The 12866-nt window shown below is 50.1% G+C and overlaps 4 protein-coding genes across 4 annotated transcripts; 2 read left to right on the top strand and 2 right to left on the bottom strand.

Moving 5' to 3' along the window:
* Positions 1–31: 31 nt before the first annotated feature.
* On the bottom strand, positions 32–746 carry K460DRAFT_405439 (uncharacterized protein; the record flags this gene model as incomplete). The annotated part of the gene is made up of 3 exons (XM_040936849.1): positions 32–216; positions 271–666; positions 731–746. The coding sequence occupies 3 exons, from the start codon at positions 744–746 to the stop codon at positions 32–34; spliced, it is 597 nt and encodes a 198-aa protein (XP_040787733.1).
* Positions 747–1496: 750 nt separating this feature from the next.
* On the top strand, positions 1497–3540 carry K460DRAFT_366056 (uncharacterized protein). The gene has a single exon (XM_040933292.1). It carries the CDS (start codon positions 1829–1831, stop codon positions 3068–3070), a length of 1242 nt encoding a protein of 413 aa, XP_040787732.1. The 5' UTR covers positions 1497–1828; the 3' UTR covers positions 3071–3540.
* Positions 3224–7956, bottom strand: K460DRAFT_366052 (glutamine-dependent NAD(+) synthetase-like protein). Its single transcript, XM_040933291.1, has 33 exons — positions 7720–7956; positions 7637–7670; positions 7524–7578; positions 7414–7471; positions 7218–7356; positions 7139–7170; positions 6866–6997; positions 6707–6805; positions 6557–6585; positions 6365–6423; positions 6234–6247; positions 6089–6130; positions 5994–6027; positions 5746–5930; positions 5637–5686; positions 5536–5585; positions 5459–5475; positions 5212–5408; positions 5013–5158; positions 4926–4964; positions 4709–4871; positions 4639–4649; positions 4506–4583; positions 4408–4455; positions 4320–4346; positions 4255–4265; positions 4181–4199; positions 4090–4121; positions 4037–4041; positions 3829–3921; positions 3717–3752; positions 3637–3658; positions 3224–3580 (listed from the first exon to the last, which is right to left on the bottom strand). Exons 1-33 carry the CDS (start codon positions 7769–7771, stop codon positions 3429–3431), a joined length of 2160 nt encoding a protein of 719 aa, XP_040787731.1. The 5' UTR covers positions 7772–7956; the 3' UTR covers positions 3224–3428.
* A 441-nt stretch (positions 7957–8397) lies between these two features.
* Positions 8398–12733, top strand: K460DRAFT_104416 (uncharacterized protein). The gene is made up of 3 exons (XM_040926515.1): positions 8398–8640; positions 8714–10478; positions 10538–12733. Exons 1-3 carry the CDS (start codon positions 8537–8539, stop codon positions 12437–12439), a joined length of 3771 nt encoding a protein of 1256 aa, XP_040787730.1. The 5' UTR covers positions 8398–8536; the 3' UTR covers positions 12440–12733.
* Positions 12734–12866: the final 133 nt, after the last annotated feature.

Genomic DNA, 12866 nt, shown 5'->3' with positions numbered 1-12866 from the left:
CATAATCATGTAACTGTGGGTCAGGGAAGACTCAAGCGTACATTTCGTCGTACTCCCCATCGTCGTCGTCTTCTATAGGCGGTGGCTGCTTCTTCGCCAGAAGCTCCTTGCGATCGAGAGGGCATGTTGAGTTCAGTTTAAGCCAGGGTCGTATGCAGTCCAAATCGAAGCGATGCTCCTTGTGACAGGGTAGTTGAACTACGAGCGGATACTTGTCTGATGCGCGTCCCGGGTTAGCCAAGCTCCACTCACACCAGATTGACAACTCACCCTCGAGGAAAGGATTCACACAGATTGGGCATGTATCTGCAGCCTTCAAGGCCTTCTTCGGCACCCTCTCCAGTTCGTCCAAGAAGGTATCCGGTACGCCTTTCAGCTCGCTTGGCGGGTCGTCTGCATTCTGCCGTAGTACTTCGATCATGTCTGCAAGCAAATCGTTTTCTCCACTGCTCTCGTCCGCAGGCCGTCCGCGCATCATCTCGAAGGCATTGGCCAGCAAGCGAAATGCCGCTGCCATATGTTCGGGTTGAGGGAGTGCATGAGCATTTGTGTGCGCCTGCGGGTCTGATGTGTCCACGAGCTCGAGCTGCGAAAAGAAGGTAGAGAGGTCTGGTCGACGGGGAGGTTGTTGCTGCTTGTCGTCCGCGGCGGAGATGTTGTGTTCGACTGCTCTAGGTTAATTGCAGTCCTGACTATTCTGACCACCACCTTGGGTTTCGCGTAGACTCACCTTCGTAGCCAGACATGATGACGGTAGGCTCGCGTAGGAAATACAAATGGACGCCTCGGCCGTTGGAGCTCGGAAGCTGAATTTATGAAGCTGCGGATCAAACGCGTCACGATTGGAGCCTGCCAGCGAGGAGATACCCCGCTACGCCACATTGCACCGCCACTGTGGCGGGTCAAGTATGACAAGCCGCACGATGATGGCATTACGCATTATAATTTGCGAAACTTGACCACAACAATGGACACGTACTCGTAGAATAGACTGAAGCTGGTACAGTACTACCAGATACAGCAAGAGGAATTTGCATTCAGTTATCTATTCCCGCAAGTCTTGTCAAAAATCCTAGCTCGATGCTGTATAGCGTCTCGTAACATTGTAGATATATAGACATTTCGATAACAAGCGATGCCAATATTTCTGGCTGTTTAAACTTCTGAGTGTAGCTTTCCTAGAGCCTGGTTCATGTCCAACACTGACGATGACTTATCGTAGCATTTCGTGGTAGTCACTGCTTTTGCTGCATCACACTGACTCAGCTTCTACCGCAATGTGAGTCGAGAATGGCTAGCTACACATCTAGTGACCATAAACCTAGATATACCCTGCCCATTGAAAGCTATAACCGCTAACGCAACATGCCGACTCCACCCATCTGGAGGGCAGAGTCGCGTGCAGTTTCAGCGTGGACGGCATAGGCTCGGCTCCACCGGGTGTCCAGACCTTGCTGCACAGCCACAAGACCGCCTCCATTGTCTTTGCGCTTGGTGCCCGACGGTCGTCACCACCTCCTGACCATGATGGAGACATAGCGAAAGGGGCGCAGTCTTCACGGCGGCAAATTGTCAAAGGCGTGTTGGAAAACAAAAGGCGTGGCCGCATCTGTGAGTCCTCAAGGCCTTATCATCACCTTGAAGACCCTTCTACATTCTGCACCTGTCACCAAGGAAACACCAGGTAACGAGCTATCCGCTGCTGACTCCTGGACGCCTTGTCATCGTTTTCGACAGCTCTTCTCCATTCTGTACCTGTCATAACGGTCATCGTCACTCAAGGAACTATAAAGCTTTGAGCTATCCGGCTACTTCACCATCTATCTCCATGTCGCTGCTTCTCGTCATGTCTACCGAACCACCACCTCCTATGGATAGATTGACGCCATCCTGGATGCGCCGCTCCAAATCACGGCAAAAGCAGCCAACACAAGGAGAAGATGTAAGACCCACAACATCGAACGGGCTTCTTTCGCCACGGTCAGCCTCAGTATCCAGCAACAGCGACGACTCCCGCTCAGCACGCTCAAGCAAACCTGGCCGTCGAGCCTCTATCCAAGATATGGTGAAAAGACTACGCTCGCCATCGAACGCAAGCATAGCAAGCAACCAGTCGCAAGACATGGAGTTCAACGAAATAGATAACTGGTTCTACGGGTTCCGAAAGTACAATCGATTTGTCACAACCAGGAACTTGGCGGAACAGGCGTGTCCATCCCAGGAATTTTCCAAGGCAACGAAAGCCCTCACTAAGAATTGTGGCGGCCAGTTTCTTCACGGCCTACCGGAAGCAGCATTCGACTTCTCGCTACTCTGGTGTCCGGCAGGCAAATTGTCACGTAAAAATGCAAATGAGCCAACATGGAGCTGGGCGGCGTACGAAGGGCCTGTCAACTTCCCCTTCGACCCAACAAGTTGCCCAGACGTCTACACGGCTCCAATAAGTGACGGAGAGTGGTTTCGCTCAGAGATCGTAAACCTGCACGTGGGCCCTGAGGCGTCACCTTACACCGTCCGAAGAGAGAAAAACTCACTCCGGATCAAGTATCCACCCTACTTCCACGCCCCACGGGGCTCTGATTCTAGCATCGAGTCAAACACTCTAAGTTTCACGACAACGACGATCCCGGCAGCAGGTTTCACAGCCGAGCCATTGCAATACCAGGGAAAAGAGATTCCCTGTTCGCAGCTCCTAAACGACAAGCAGCAGCACTGCGGCGTCATCATGGACTTTGAATCTTCCATTTCAGAATCATCACCTACCGGGCCTTTTGAGTTTGTGCTGCTATCACGGAATCTACGCCGCGAGCCAGGCACGCAGACTAGGAAGCCCGTTGTACCTACCATGCATCCGTCAGGAACACCAATCTGGGATGGGGACCATTTCGTATGGGACGAAGAGGTGGCTGACTTTGACGATGAGCTGTTTGAGGCTGGGCCCTGGAAGATGCTCAACGTCATGCTGATCAAATGGGTTGGAGAGCATGCTGAAAGGGTGGCGATTGCAAGGATACACGAAGATGTCTGGAAGCAGCAGAGTCCTGTGAAGAAGGACATTGTGCTCAGGTGATGCAGTGTTGGTCTTTTCATGCAAAGTCAAGGAGTCAAGGAAATCTCATATTAACAGCATGTGCTGGATTGATGTTTGTATTATCTACTTACAGCTTGTCTAGTAGTTTGATTCACTTAGATATTAGCCGAGTGGCACAACCAATTTAAATCATTGCACAATCTCAATGTGGGCATATAATTCATCTATCTATTTCTCTCGCGGTGGTTACTCACAGTGCAGACAGAAGATATTCAAGATGAGCTACCTTCCGAGAGAGCATCATGTCCACGGCCACCACGCATTTCGAGCTTGAGCTGAGATTGCCTTTGAGAGAGGCCTTCCTCCACCCACCACTCAATCAGTTCCATACCCATGCTCAATTCCCAGCCTTCTTCGCCTGCGCAGCCAAACTCTCCTCGCGCTTCTTCTCCATCTTCTCAACTGCCTCATCGATCTTCTTGTAGCTCCAGCTTCCGTAAAAGCTGGGGTACACGAAGGGGCGCAGATCGTATCGGTTGTCGTCGGGAGCTGGCTTTCGTGTTAGTAAACTAGAGGTAGCGGGGCGGATAAACAATGGGCTTTACAGTAGTCTTCCATGTGGAGTGCCTGGAATCATATAGTTAGCTTAGGTTACCGCGACGGATAAAGCAGGGGTAAACTCAACGGGAGTCATTGTAGTCATCTTGTGACGGTTGATAGCCTATATCAAGAGTGTTAGCGTGGGGGTCTATTCTAGCAACAATGCTACCGAAAGGAAGCGGTGTTGTTTGACTTACGTAGCAGTGGAAAAAGTGCTTGACTTTGGCCGCAGTTTCGCGAGGCGTGCACTTGTCCCGCCACTCATGCACCAAGCGCTGCCACATCCCGAACTATTAAGAGAACGTGTCAGAATTTTTCAAAAGGTGTTTGGGTACTCGATGCACGTTCGAGCAAGGCTCTCAAGCGAGCAGAGATCGGACATGCATTTCGATTGGGGTGACATACAGGACCTATTGTCATCAGTGGTACCCTTTTATTGTCGTCGCAATGAATCTTACCTAGCTTGTACTCTTTTCGCAGACGTCCAAATCTAGGGTAAAGTGCGAAGTTAGCGAATAATTCCTGTGTTTGACAATCGACTGCACTTACTCGGACAGTTCTACGTATGCTGTTGGATTGTTTGTCAGTTGAATGCACTGAAAGTAGTTCTACTGAATGCTTACTCATGCCCATACTGTTGAACTCTACATTAGTCAAATTCAAGTCATTCGTTTGAGGAAATACTGACTCTGCTTCATCACTTTGCGCATAGTCCCTATAGGTGGGGTCCTACGTTAACAAGAAGTTCTATAATCAAATAAGGTTGTATAACGCACTCTGTCAAGGGTTCGAGCTCCGCGGTCGGGGTTGCCTCGAGGAACTCCCTGTGTGAGATTAGTAACGAGCTCAGTCCGTCACAGCCTACATTGCTTACTCCAGTATAGGAAGCGAAAACTCTGTTTGCGCGTAGGCGAGGAAGCGCTTGAGGTCAGTCTTAGATATAGACCCAATCCTAGATTAATGTTCAACACATGCTTAGACTATGATCCAATTGGGTTGTGTCTTACGGATTGAGATCCTAATTTTCGAAACTAGTCAGCAGTCGACTCGGGAACGAAATCGTGTCAGGAAACTTACAGCACTCGAGCAGTCATATTTGGTGAGGTATCCGCGTAAACATTCGTCAACGTTTCCAGAGGCTAGGACGAGCAGCGAGCCGCCACCTCGTCGTTGCTGCACGGTAGGAAGCATCTGCGCGAAGTAGTAGCTGGTAACCATGCGACTCCGAGCCTGAATGTTTCTGCGAAGGTTACTACGTGAACGATTGAAGCATGTTTTCGGGATTTTAGCATACTGTAGACTCAGATTCTCCGCCTGCGTGCCTCCGTGAACCCTGGTAAATGTTAGCTGAGCTAGAGGAGGAATTCTGTGATCGGCGTACTTGAAGTTTGCCTCGAATCCTGTCGCTTGCGTTAGAAGTTCTTTCTGCGCGAGGAACACGTTGTCAATGTCCATCGAAAGATGGCGGGATCCAATGCTGTCAGCTAAACGCTGAGCACGGCTACGAGTCTCGCTCGATGACTGTTTCTGGAGGTGCTGTGTCAGTATATTGCCACTTTCGGTTGTTCATGGGTGCTTACTGCCATCCCAAGGTACACGGTGCTAAGTAGCGATCCGCACAACTCTCGCGCATCCTTGGGCAGCCATTGGTCTCCGTGGTAAGGCCCAGCAATCCTCCTGACATCGGCGATGACTTGCTCGTTCCCTTCTTCCAGGGCAGACATGACTATTCTACACATACTGTAGACCAAAGTAGCCGTGCTTGCGGAATCAAGCCCTTTTGAGAGTCAGTAATCTCAAAAAATCGCAATTTGAGCAAATACTCACCACCAGAGAGTGGAAGGCTAGAAGTGGAGACACAAATTAGTTCACATCTCATACGCATTTCTTCGTGGTAAACTCACAGAAAACCAGCTTGTTTCGAGCGGCGGAGGAACGACCACATCCAACAAGCCTACGAAATTAGTGGAACTCCTGAGAAAAATAAAGGATGATTAAAACCTACTGGAGATAATGCGATCTCTTCCTCGGGGCTATGTATCCTAAGCGGGCGGGCTACATTTGGAAGTGATGAATCAGCAGTTATCCTGGAAACATCCAGTTGTGACCCTTACACGGTGTGGGCATGACATCCAAATCTAGATCATCGCCGGTGGTAGATAGATTGAAGTCGACGTGGATGTATTTAATTCGAGGTGCAGAAATGGCTTGGAGTCCTCTGGATGGAGTAGATCTGTAGGCGCGGACCTCTTCCAGGTCAACTGTGCTGACGATGACTTCGATATCGTTCAGTGAGAACCTGAATTGAAAAATAAACGTCAGCCTGGGTCTCTTCCATAATGATAGTGGCGACTTGACTCACTGAGTACCCTGTCCCAGAATCTGTCCGTTACAAACTTGAGTAAACATAGTTAGCTTAGAAGACATAAAGTTAGATAGGAATGAAGATGAACTTACGAATCATGGAAGAGCCGTCATAGTAGAGACGATCACCATCGCCTATATGTGTCAGTATAGAAAAAATGAGGTGTGGTACATTCCGCTCTACACTAGTATATGGCGTCTCCATACTATACAATATGTGGATATTGAATGAGCTTACATCCTTGTTGGTTCCTGGATAAAGGTTAGTAACCACTTCCTGATGAGGCCAACATGAATTCTTGAAGTATGTTTTCGTTTGTAAAACTTTGATATGAAGACCGTTCCACTACCAAATTTGAATGCACTTACGAGTAGAGGTAGATACCACCACAGACCTTTGTGGCCTGTTGAAGGAGACCCAAACGAACCTGAGGAACAAATCAGCGTTGTTTCAAAGGAGGAAAAGGTATATTTCGAATGTCACGTCTCAAGCCATAATGGCCATAAGTTCCCGAATTTTGCATCTGAAGACACCAAATTTGTACAGAAGAATATTCTTACGTCAAGCTTGCGCAAGCTGTGATGAGAGCCTGTACTGAAGTCAGCAAGTTGAACAAGTTAAAGAGTCCGATCTTTGAATCAAAACAGGCACAATAGCAAACCAAAAAGATTATCTGCGAATGAAAGACGGTTCGATTCTAAAATACGTACCAGAACTGTTTGTTATGATCTCTGCTCCGTTCAGGGTCAACAGATTGTGAGGAGCCAGAGGCTCAAATAGTTCTTGACATGTTTCCAAGCCAATGCTGCCTGGGGCGGAGATACGGAGTCAGCGACTGTGGCCCATACAATTCAATTGGTTTTACTGACTGTCTTTTGTTGACACGATGGCATTGCCGATTGGGCACGTCTCCGCTCCTTGCAACTTATGGAAGAGCTCGGGCAAACGGTAGTCGTCAATCTCGTCGGTCTGCCACGGGGTGAAGTAGCGCATTTCGCGATCTCAATGAGTAGTCAGAAGGGTTAGAAATCAGAGTGTAAGGCACACGTACTGCACGTAAGTTAGCGAAGCTCTTGATAGGGATTGTTTCTTGAATGCGGCATCGGGATGAGATGCACGATTGGAAATACAGGATACGTACCAGTTGCCATCTTGAGCGAGCCACATCTTAGGCCTACGGTGGTTAATGCAAGCCCTACTCTAATTTTGCAAATCATGTACCTGATAAGAATGATGCGGCCATTGAGAGAAAGAACACGGCAATTCAATCTGAGGCCCTTGAACATGATGGGAAGGCCGATGTCGAGTAGGATGTCATGGGTCGCTTCGTTGCTGAGGATGGAGTGCAGCATTTCCAGCGCTGAAGTGCGATATAAAGTCAACGTCTGTCACATAACAACTTTGTTCTGGGCCTTACAGTGGGTATACACGTCCATTTCCAGAAAGTGGTCGAGACATCCATATCCAGTGATTTCCTGATCAAGTTAGGGCTCGTGGTGGTACAAATATAGCTATGGGGTGTCAGACCAGCTCAGGACCTGTTCTCAGCGTGGCCCCCTTCTCTTTCGCTATTCTGATGCTCCTAGGTAAGTTAGCAATATGTCCGATATCAGGGCGTATGCATATTTGAGATGACTCACTCGACAATGCGATCTCTGTTACCCTCGAAATCGACTGAGCGGGTTAGCATATTTTCCAGACTCGTATAAATCAGGATACATACGAGCCCACTGCGAGAGCGTGCAAGTCGCCAGGGTGACTAAACGTCTGGACATGATTGACGATGTGCTAATTGAGATATGGATGCGTGGTTGGCTTGATTCAGGGCGGGCGGTACCCCAAGTTTAGAGACGAAAGTGGGGGACTCTTGAAAAGCCTCGCAGCGAGAGTACTGCTTGAGGGCGTAAATTGACCACGACAGAAAAGAGTATCTCAGGTCGCGATGAGGCTCTGCTCTGCTTGGTCTGCTGTCTGCAGTGTATCGGCGGCTATCGGCACAATGGCGGGGCACGTGAGATTGTCACGGCTCTCAGAGCGGCTTGCCAAGTAAGATCCTAGGGTCGATCTAGACCCACAAACTACCTGCACTTACTCCCTCCCTGCCCCTACTGTGGTGTGTGCGAGCAGCTGCACATAAATCTGCATAGGCCCCGGTGGGTTTGATGTAGGGGGGCTGCACCAGCCTGAGATTCTGCGCTGCCGGAGGACTCCGCCTTCTGGTTCGCATCGCCACTCCGGTAGCTTTGCAAGGCTTCCAGCCATCGACTAGTCTTTTCGACTTGTCCGGCTGGCTGACGACGTTGGGACAAGCTCTGATACGCTGCGTCGAACTCTTCCAACCAACCCACAGGCTGCTAGCCAACGTTAACCGCCTGCGAGGCCGTGATTCGATCATTGCCTACCCGCTTCGGCTGCTGCTCTCGACTAGGTCTACCCAATTTGCAATTACGATTCTGGCCGCATACAATAGTGGCTTGCGTTGAGGGCATGGTCCTTACTTCTCTCCGCCGCCGCCACGCAACCGTCCCTAATCAATCGCCATGGCCGATCCCCACGATATACCGGCCGCACGCCTCCATGCTGGCAAATCTAGCAGGAAGAAGATGCAGCAAGATCTGGTTTTGAAGGAAAGAGAGTTCTATCTGTTGGTAGCCCCCCGCGTCTCCTCATCGCATAGCTACATGGCTTCCAGGACATGGCTTAACACTACTTCGCAGGTACTACCCTCAACACTCAAAGTCTGATGGACTTTTAAGTCGCCAGCCGTCCCCGCCGCCAGTCCCCGAAGCACGAACACCACCGGGTACCCCTCCGCCGTCCGTAGACTATGGTCCACGACCGTCCGAGGACAAGGCCTTGACAGCCTTCGCGCAATTGGGAGCGCTTCGTTTGAACGCGCGAAGGTGTCTCATATCCTTTTTCGACCGGCGGGACTGCTACATCCTCGCCGAGGCCACGAGGTCGCTTTCGTTGTACACTGGAGAGCCAGAGTTCCATGACGATTGCCTGTGCTGGGGCAGTACCATCTTTCCGAAGCAGCAGAGCATCTGCTATTACACGGTTAACCTGGTCTCGCGTTACACTGATATGCCCCTCGACAGAAATGCCGATATTCCTTCGCTTGTCGTCAACGACTTGACAAAGGACGACCGGTTCAAGAATTACCCTTTCGTGGTAGGGGCACCCTATTCTCGTTTTTATGCTGGTGTACCAATACGGAGCCCAAGCGGGCATAGCATTGGCACTTACTGTGTCTTGGACGAGAAACCGCGAGATGGTATCACTGCTCATGAGCTGGACTTCCTCAAGGACATGGCCAGCACGGTGATGCGTCACCTTGAGATGACGAGGGCTACCGAGGATCAGCGCAGAGGAAAAATCATGGTGAAGAGCCTGGGATCATTTGCTGAGGGGAAGAGTGGCCTGGAGAACTGGTGGCAGGATCCATGGGATTCCACGTCTGAACAGCCACCAACATCTGAGCCATTTGTGCTGAATCGACACGATAGTGCCGAATTAAGCACTCCTAGCGTAATGACTTCAACCCCTACATCGACTTCCAACGTTCAACCTACGAGCACAGCACCAACATCAGCGTCCAACGCTCTGCCAGACAGTCAGCGTCCACAGACCTATCTTACAATATCCTCGTCGTCCGTAACGGGCGGTGAGACGGATAGAATAGCCCCTGAAGTTAGAGCCGCCTTCACTCGAGCAGCAAATATGATCGTTGATGCAACAGAAGCAGAAGGCGTGGCTTTCTTCGATGCTAAGATCAGTACATTTGGCGGACTCGTTGATGATGACTTCTTTTCGGAACAACTACCAGAACCGGATAAGCCTTGTGTGCTTCTTGGCGCATCTCTTAGCAAGACCATTCGCGATTCAAGGCCTCTGCCCAACACCGAGACCTCGATGTCTGAAAGTGTTTTACGGCACCTTCTCAGATTGTACCCACACGGCCATATATTCAACCTCGATGACGATGCCACCGCTCCGCCTATTAGCTCCCCTTCGGGTGGCGGGGAGCTGGAGACTTCTGATGGATTTCCGTTCACCGCGTCTCGGAAGTCAGATTCCATGCGAAGTATGGATGACGAGGCTTACCTCAGAAGCGTCTTTCCGAAGGCACGAAGCCTCGTGCTGTATCCGCTGTGGGACCCGCATCGTGATCGCTGGTTTGCCAGCGCAATTATTTGGAGCTCAGATCCCATGCGCGTTTTCACCAGTGAGCAAGAATTGAGCTACTTGGCTGCCTTCAGCAACTCGGTCATGGCGGAAGTTGCTCGTTTGGATACAAAATTAGCGGACGCAGCAAAGGCCGATTTCATCTCATCCATCAGTCATGAATTGCGTTCTCCCCTTCACGGTATCTTGGGCATGACCGACCTCCTAAAGGATTCAGCTATCGACAACCAGCAAACCTCACACGTAGCAACTATAGAGACGTGCGGCAAGACCTTATTGGAAACGATCAATCACGTAAGTTGTCGCGCATAATGTGGACTTGATGTGTCTGTACGGTGTACTAATACGCTTAGGTTCTGGACTTCGCCAAGATCAACAATCTTACTCGTGGAGCTTCAAAGCGCCAGAAGAAGCGTACACAAAGCGCGAAACACATGATCAGTCCCAGTCAGGCTCATACAAACGACATCATGACTCTGATCAATGATGTGGACATGAGTGTATTGACGGAAGATGTAGTCGAAAGTGTATTCGCCGGATACACGTACGCAAAAACGTCCGCTCAGACCTACGAGTTGTATGCTTCGAAATCGGACAAACCTCCAATCTCGGTTATACTGGATATCAATCGTAGCGACAATTACATCTTCAGGACCCAGCCCGGTGCCTGGCGACGAGTTATCATGAACCTGTTCGGAAACGCTTTGAAGTATACGCCTAGCGGTTATGTCAAAGTTAAGCTCGAGGTGAAGCGGAAGCCGCCTGCCGCTGCTGATGACTGTTGCGAATTTCGGTTTACAGTGACTGACTCTGGTATTGGCATGTCAGAGGACTACGTTAATAATAGGCTCTTCCACTCGTTTGCCCAAGAAAACCCTCTAAGTCAGGGTACAGGCCTCGGTCTCAGCATCGTCAAGCAGATTGTCGAATCTCTGGGAGGCGAGGTTGAAGTACGAAGTGTGAAAGGACGGGGCACCAAGTTCACGGTCAACTGTCCACTCAAGGAGTCCTCGATGTCTCCCTCATTCTGTGCCATCCCCGAGCAAGACAAAGAGAAGCATTTACTCGAAGTTAGCAAGCTTACAAAGGATATGAAGATACGCTTTGCCGGCTTTGATGAAGAGGAGGAACACTTCGTGGAGAGCCTCAAGAACAAAACCGCCTCCAAGCTCTCCTTGAAGGCCATCGATAGCCTTTGCACCGAATGGTTTGGCATGGAAAAATGCACTGATGGAACAGAGCCAGACATCGTCATTGCTACCGAAGCGTGGGCGAAGAAACTGCGCGCCCAGCACAGCCAGGACCCTGGAATGATTTCTGCAGCCCCTGTCATCGTTGTCTGTCAGGGCGCGGCATCCGCTCAATCAACAACCGCCATTACTGTTCCCGGCATCATATTCGAGTGTATTGGCCAGCCCGTTGGACCACACAAGATGACAAAGGCTCTGAATTCCTGCCTTGATCGTCACGCAAACCGACTATTAGAGCAGAGCACCGAGACTGACACTACTGTCTCCATGTCGGAACTTGATCTCCAGGATAACACACTCCCTGCTCATCGCACCGACATGTTTACGCACATTCCGGAGGCTTTGCGGCCGCATCTCACCTCAGTGAGTAGTGCTCCTGAAATACGACCCGTCGGCTCAAGCCCCATCAAAAAGTCAATATACTCGAAGCCCAGCCGATCCTTGAATTGCCTCTGCGTTGATGACAACCCGATCAATCTGCGTCTCTTGCGTACCTTTATCGACAAGCTAGGGCATCAACACGTCCTCGCGCCGAACGGCCTCGAAGCCCTCGATCACTACAAAGCTGTTCATCCGTCTGCCTCGTTGACGGATACCGTTGACAGTATTGATGTCATTCTCATGGACATCCAAATGCCCGTAATGGACGGCCTCGAAGCGACACGCCAGATTCGCGCCCACGAAATCAGGAACGGTCTTCCAAAGGTGACGATCATCGCATTAACCGGTGTAGCAGACGCAGACATCCAGCAAGAGGCAAACTCAAGCGGCGTTAATCTGTTCTTAATCAAACCGGTCAGACTTGCGGAGTTGGAGGTGGTACTCAAGGGCGTGGTGACGGGTCAGGACAAGGCCAAGCTAGAGCTGGAGCTAGAGAAGGAAAGAGTCGAGATTTCACTCCGGAGCCTGGACGGCGCGGACCAAAAGGAAGATCTTGTCAGTATGGGAAGCAAGGCTCTTCAGGGCGTCGAGCAGGTGCAGAAGCTGGTTACGATTACGGAGTAGAGGAGCGAACAGACGGGGTTTTGTCTCTCCTTATTCCGCGGGTAAGACATACGCATTATAGCGTACAAGGAAGCTGATTTAGACGGACGAAACATGACGACAAGCTGCGCATTTTGGTCTACATTTCACTCGACATGGTATGCAGAGGAAAAGTGCTACGGTGGTTACCTAGAAGGCGTTATACCCCCCCACATTTCCCTTTTGATTCTATTATATTTTAGCATAGGTGTTTAGCATAGCATGGCGTTTCTCAAGTGCTAGCTTGAATGGCGCGTCACGACTAGTAGATATGATTGCATTACAAGTAGTGTCCTGGACGATGTAAACATATAAAGTGCATTGAAGCAGGACTCTGAGGTCTTCGATATTCTTACTTGAAAGCGATGTATATTCAAAGGAATGACGGCTAGCGTAATATACAACGTGT

Source organism: Cucurbitaria berberidis, assembly GCF_010015615.1.
Source record: "Cucurbitaria berberidis CBS 394.84 unplaced genomic scaffold K460scaffold_3, whole genome shotgun sequence".
NCBI lineage: Eukaryota > Fungi > Ascomycota > Dothideomycetes > Pleosporales > Cucurbitariaceae > Cucurbitaria > Cucurbitaria berberidis.
The sequence above is the reverse complement of the archived record's forward strand: the minus strand, read 5'-3'. Positions and strand labels throughout refer to the sequence as shown.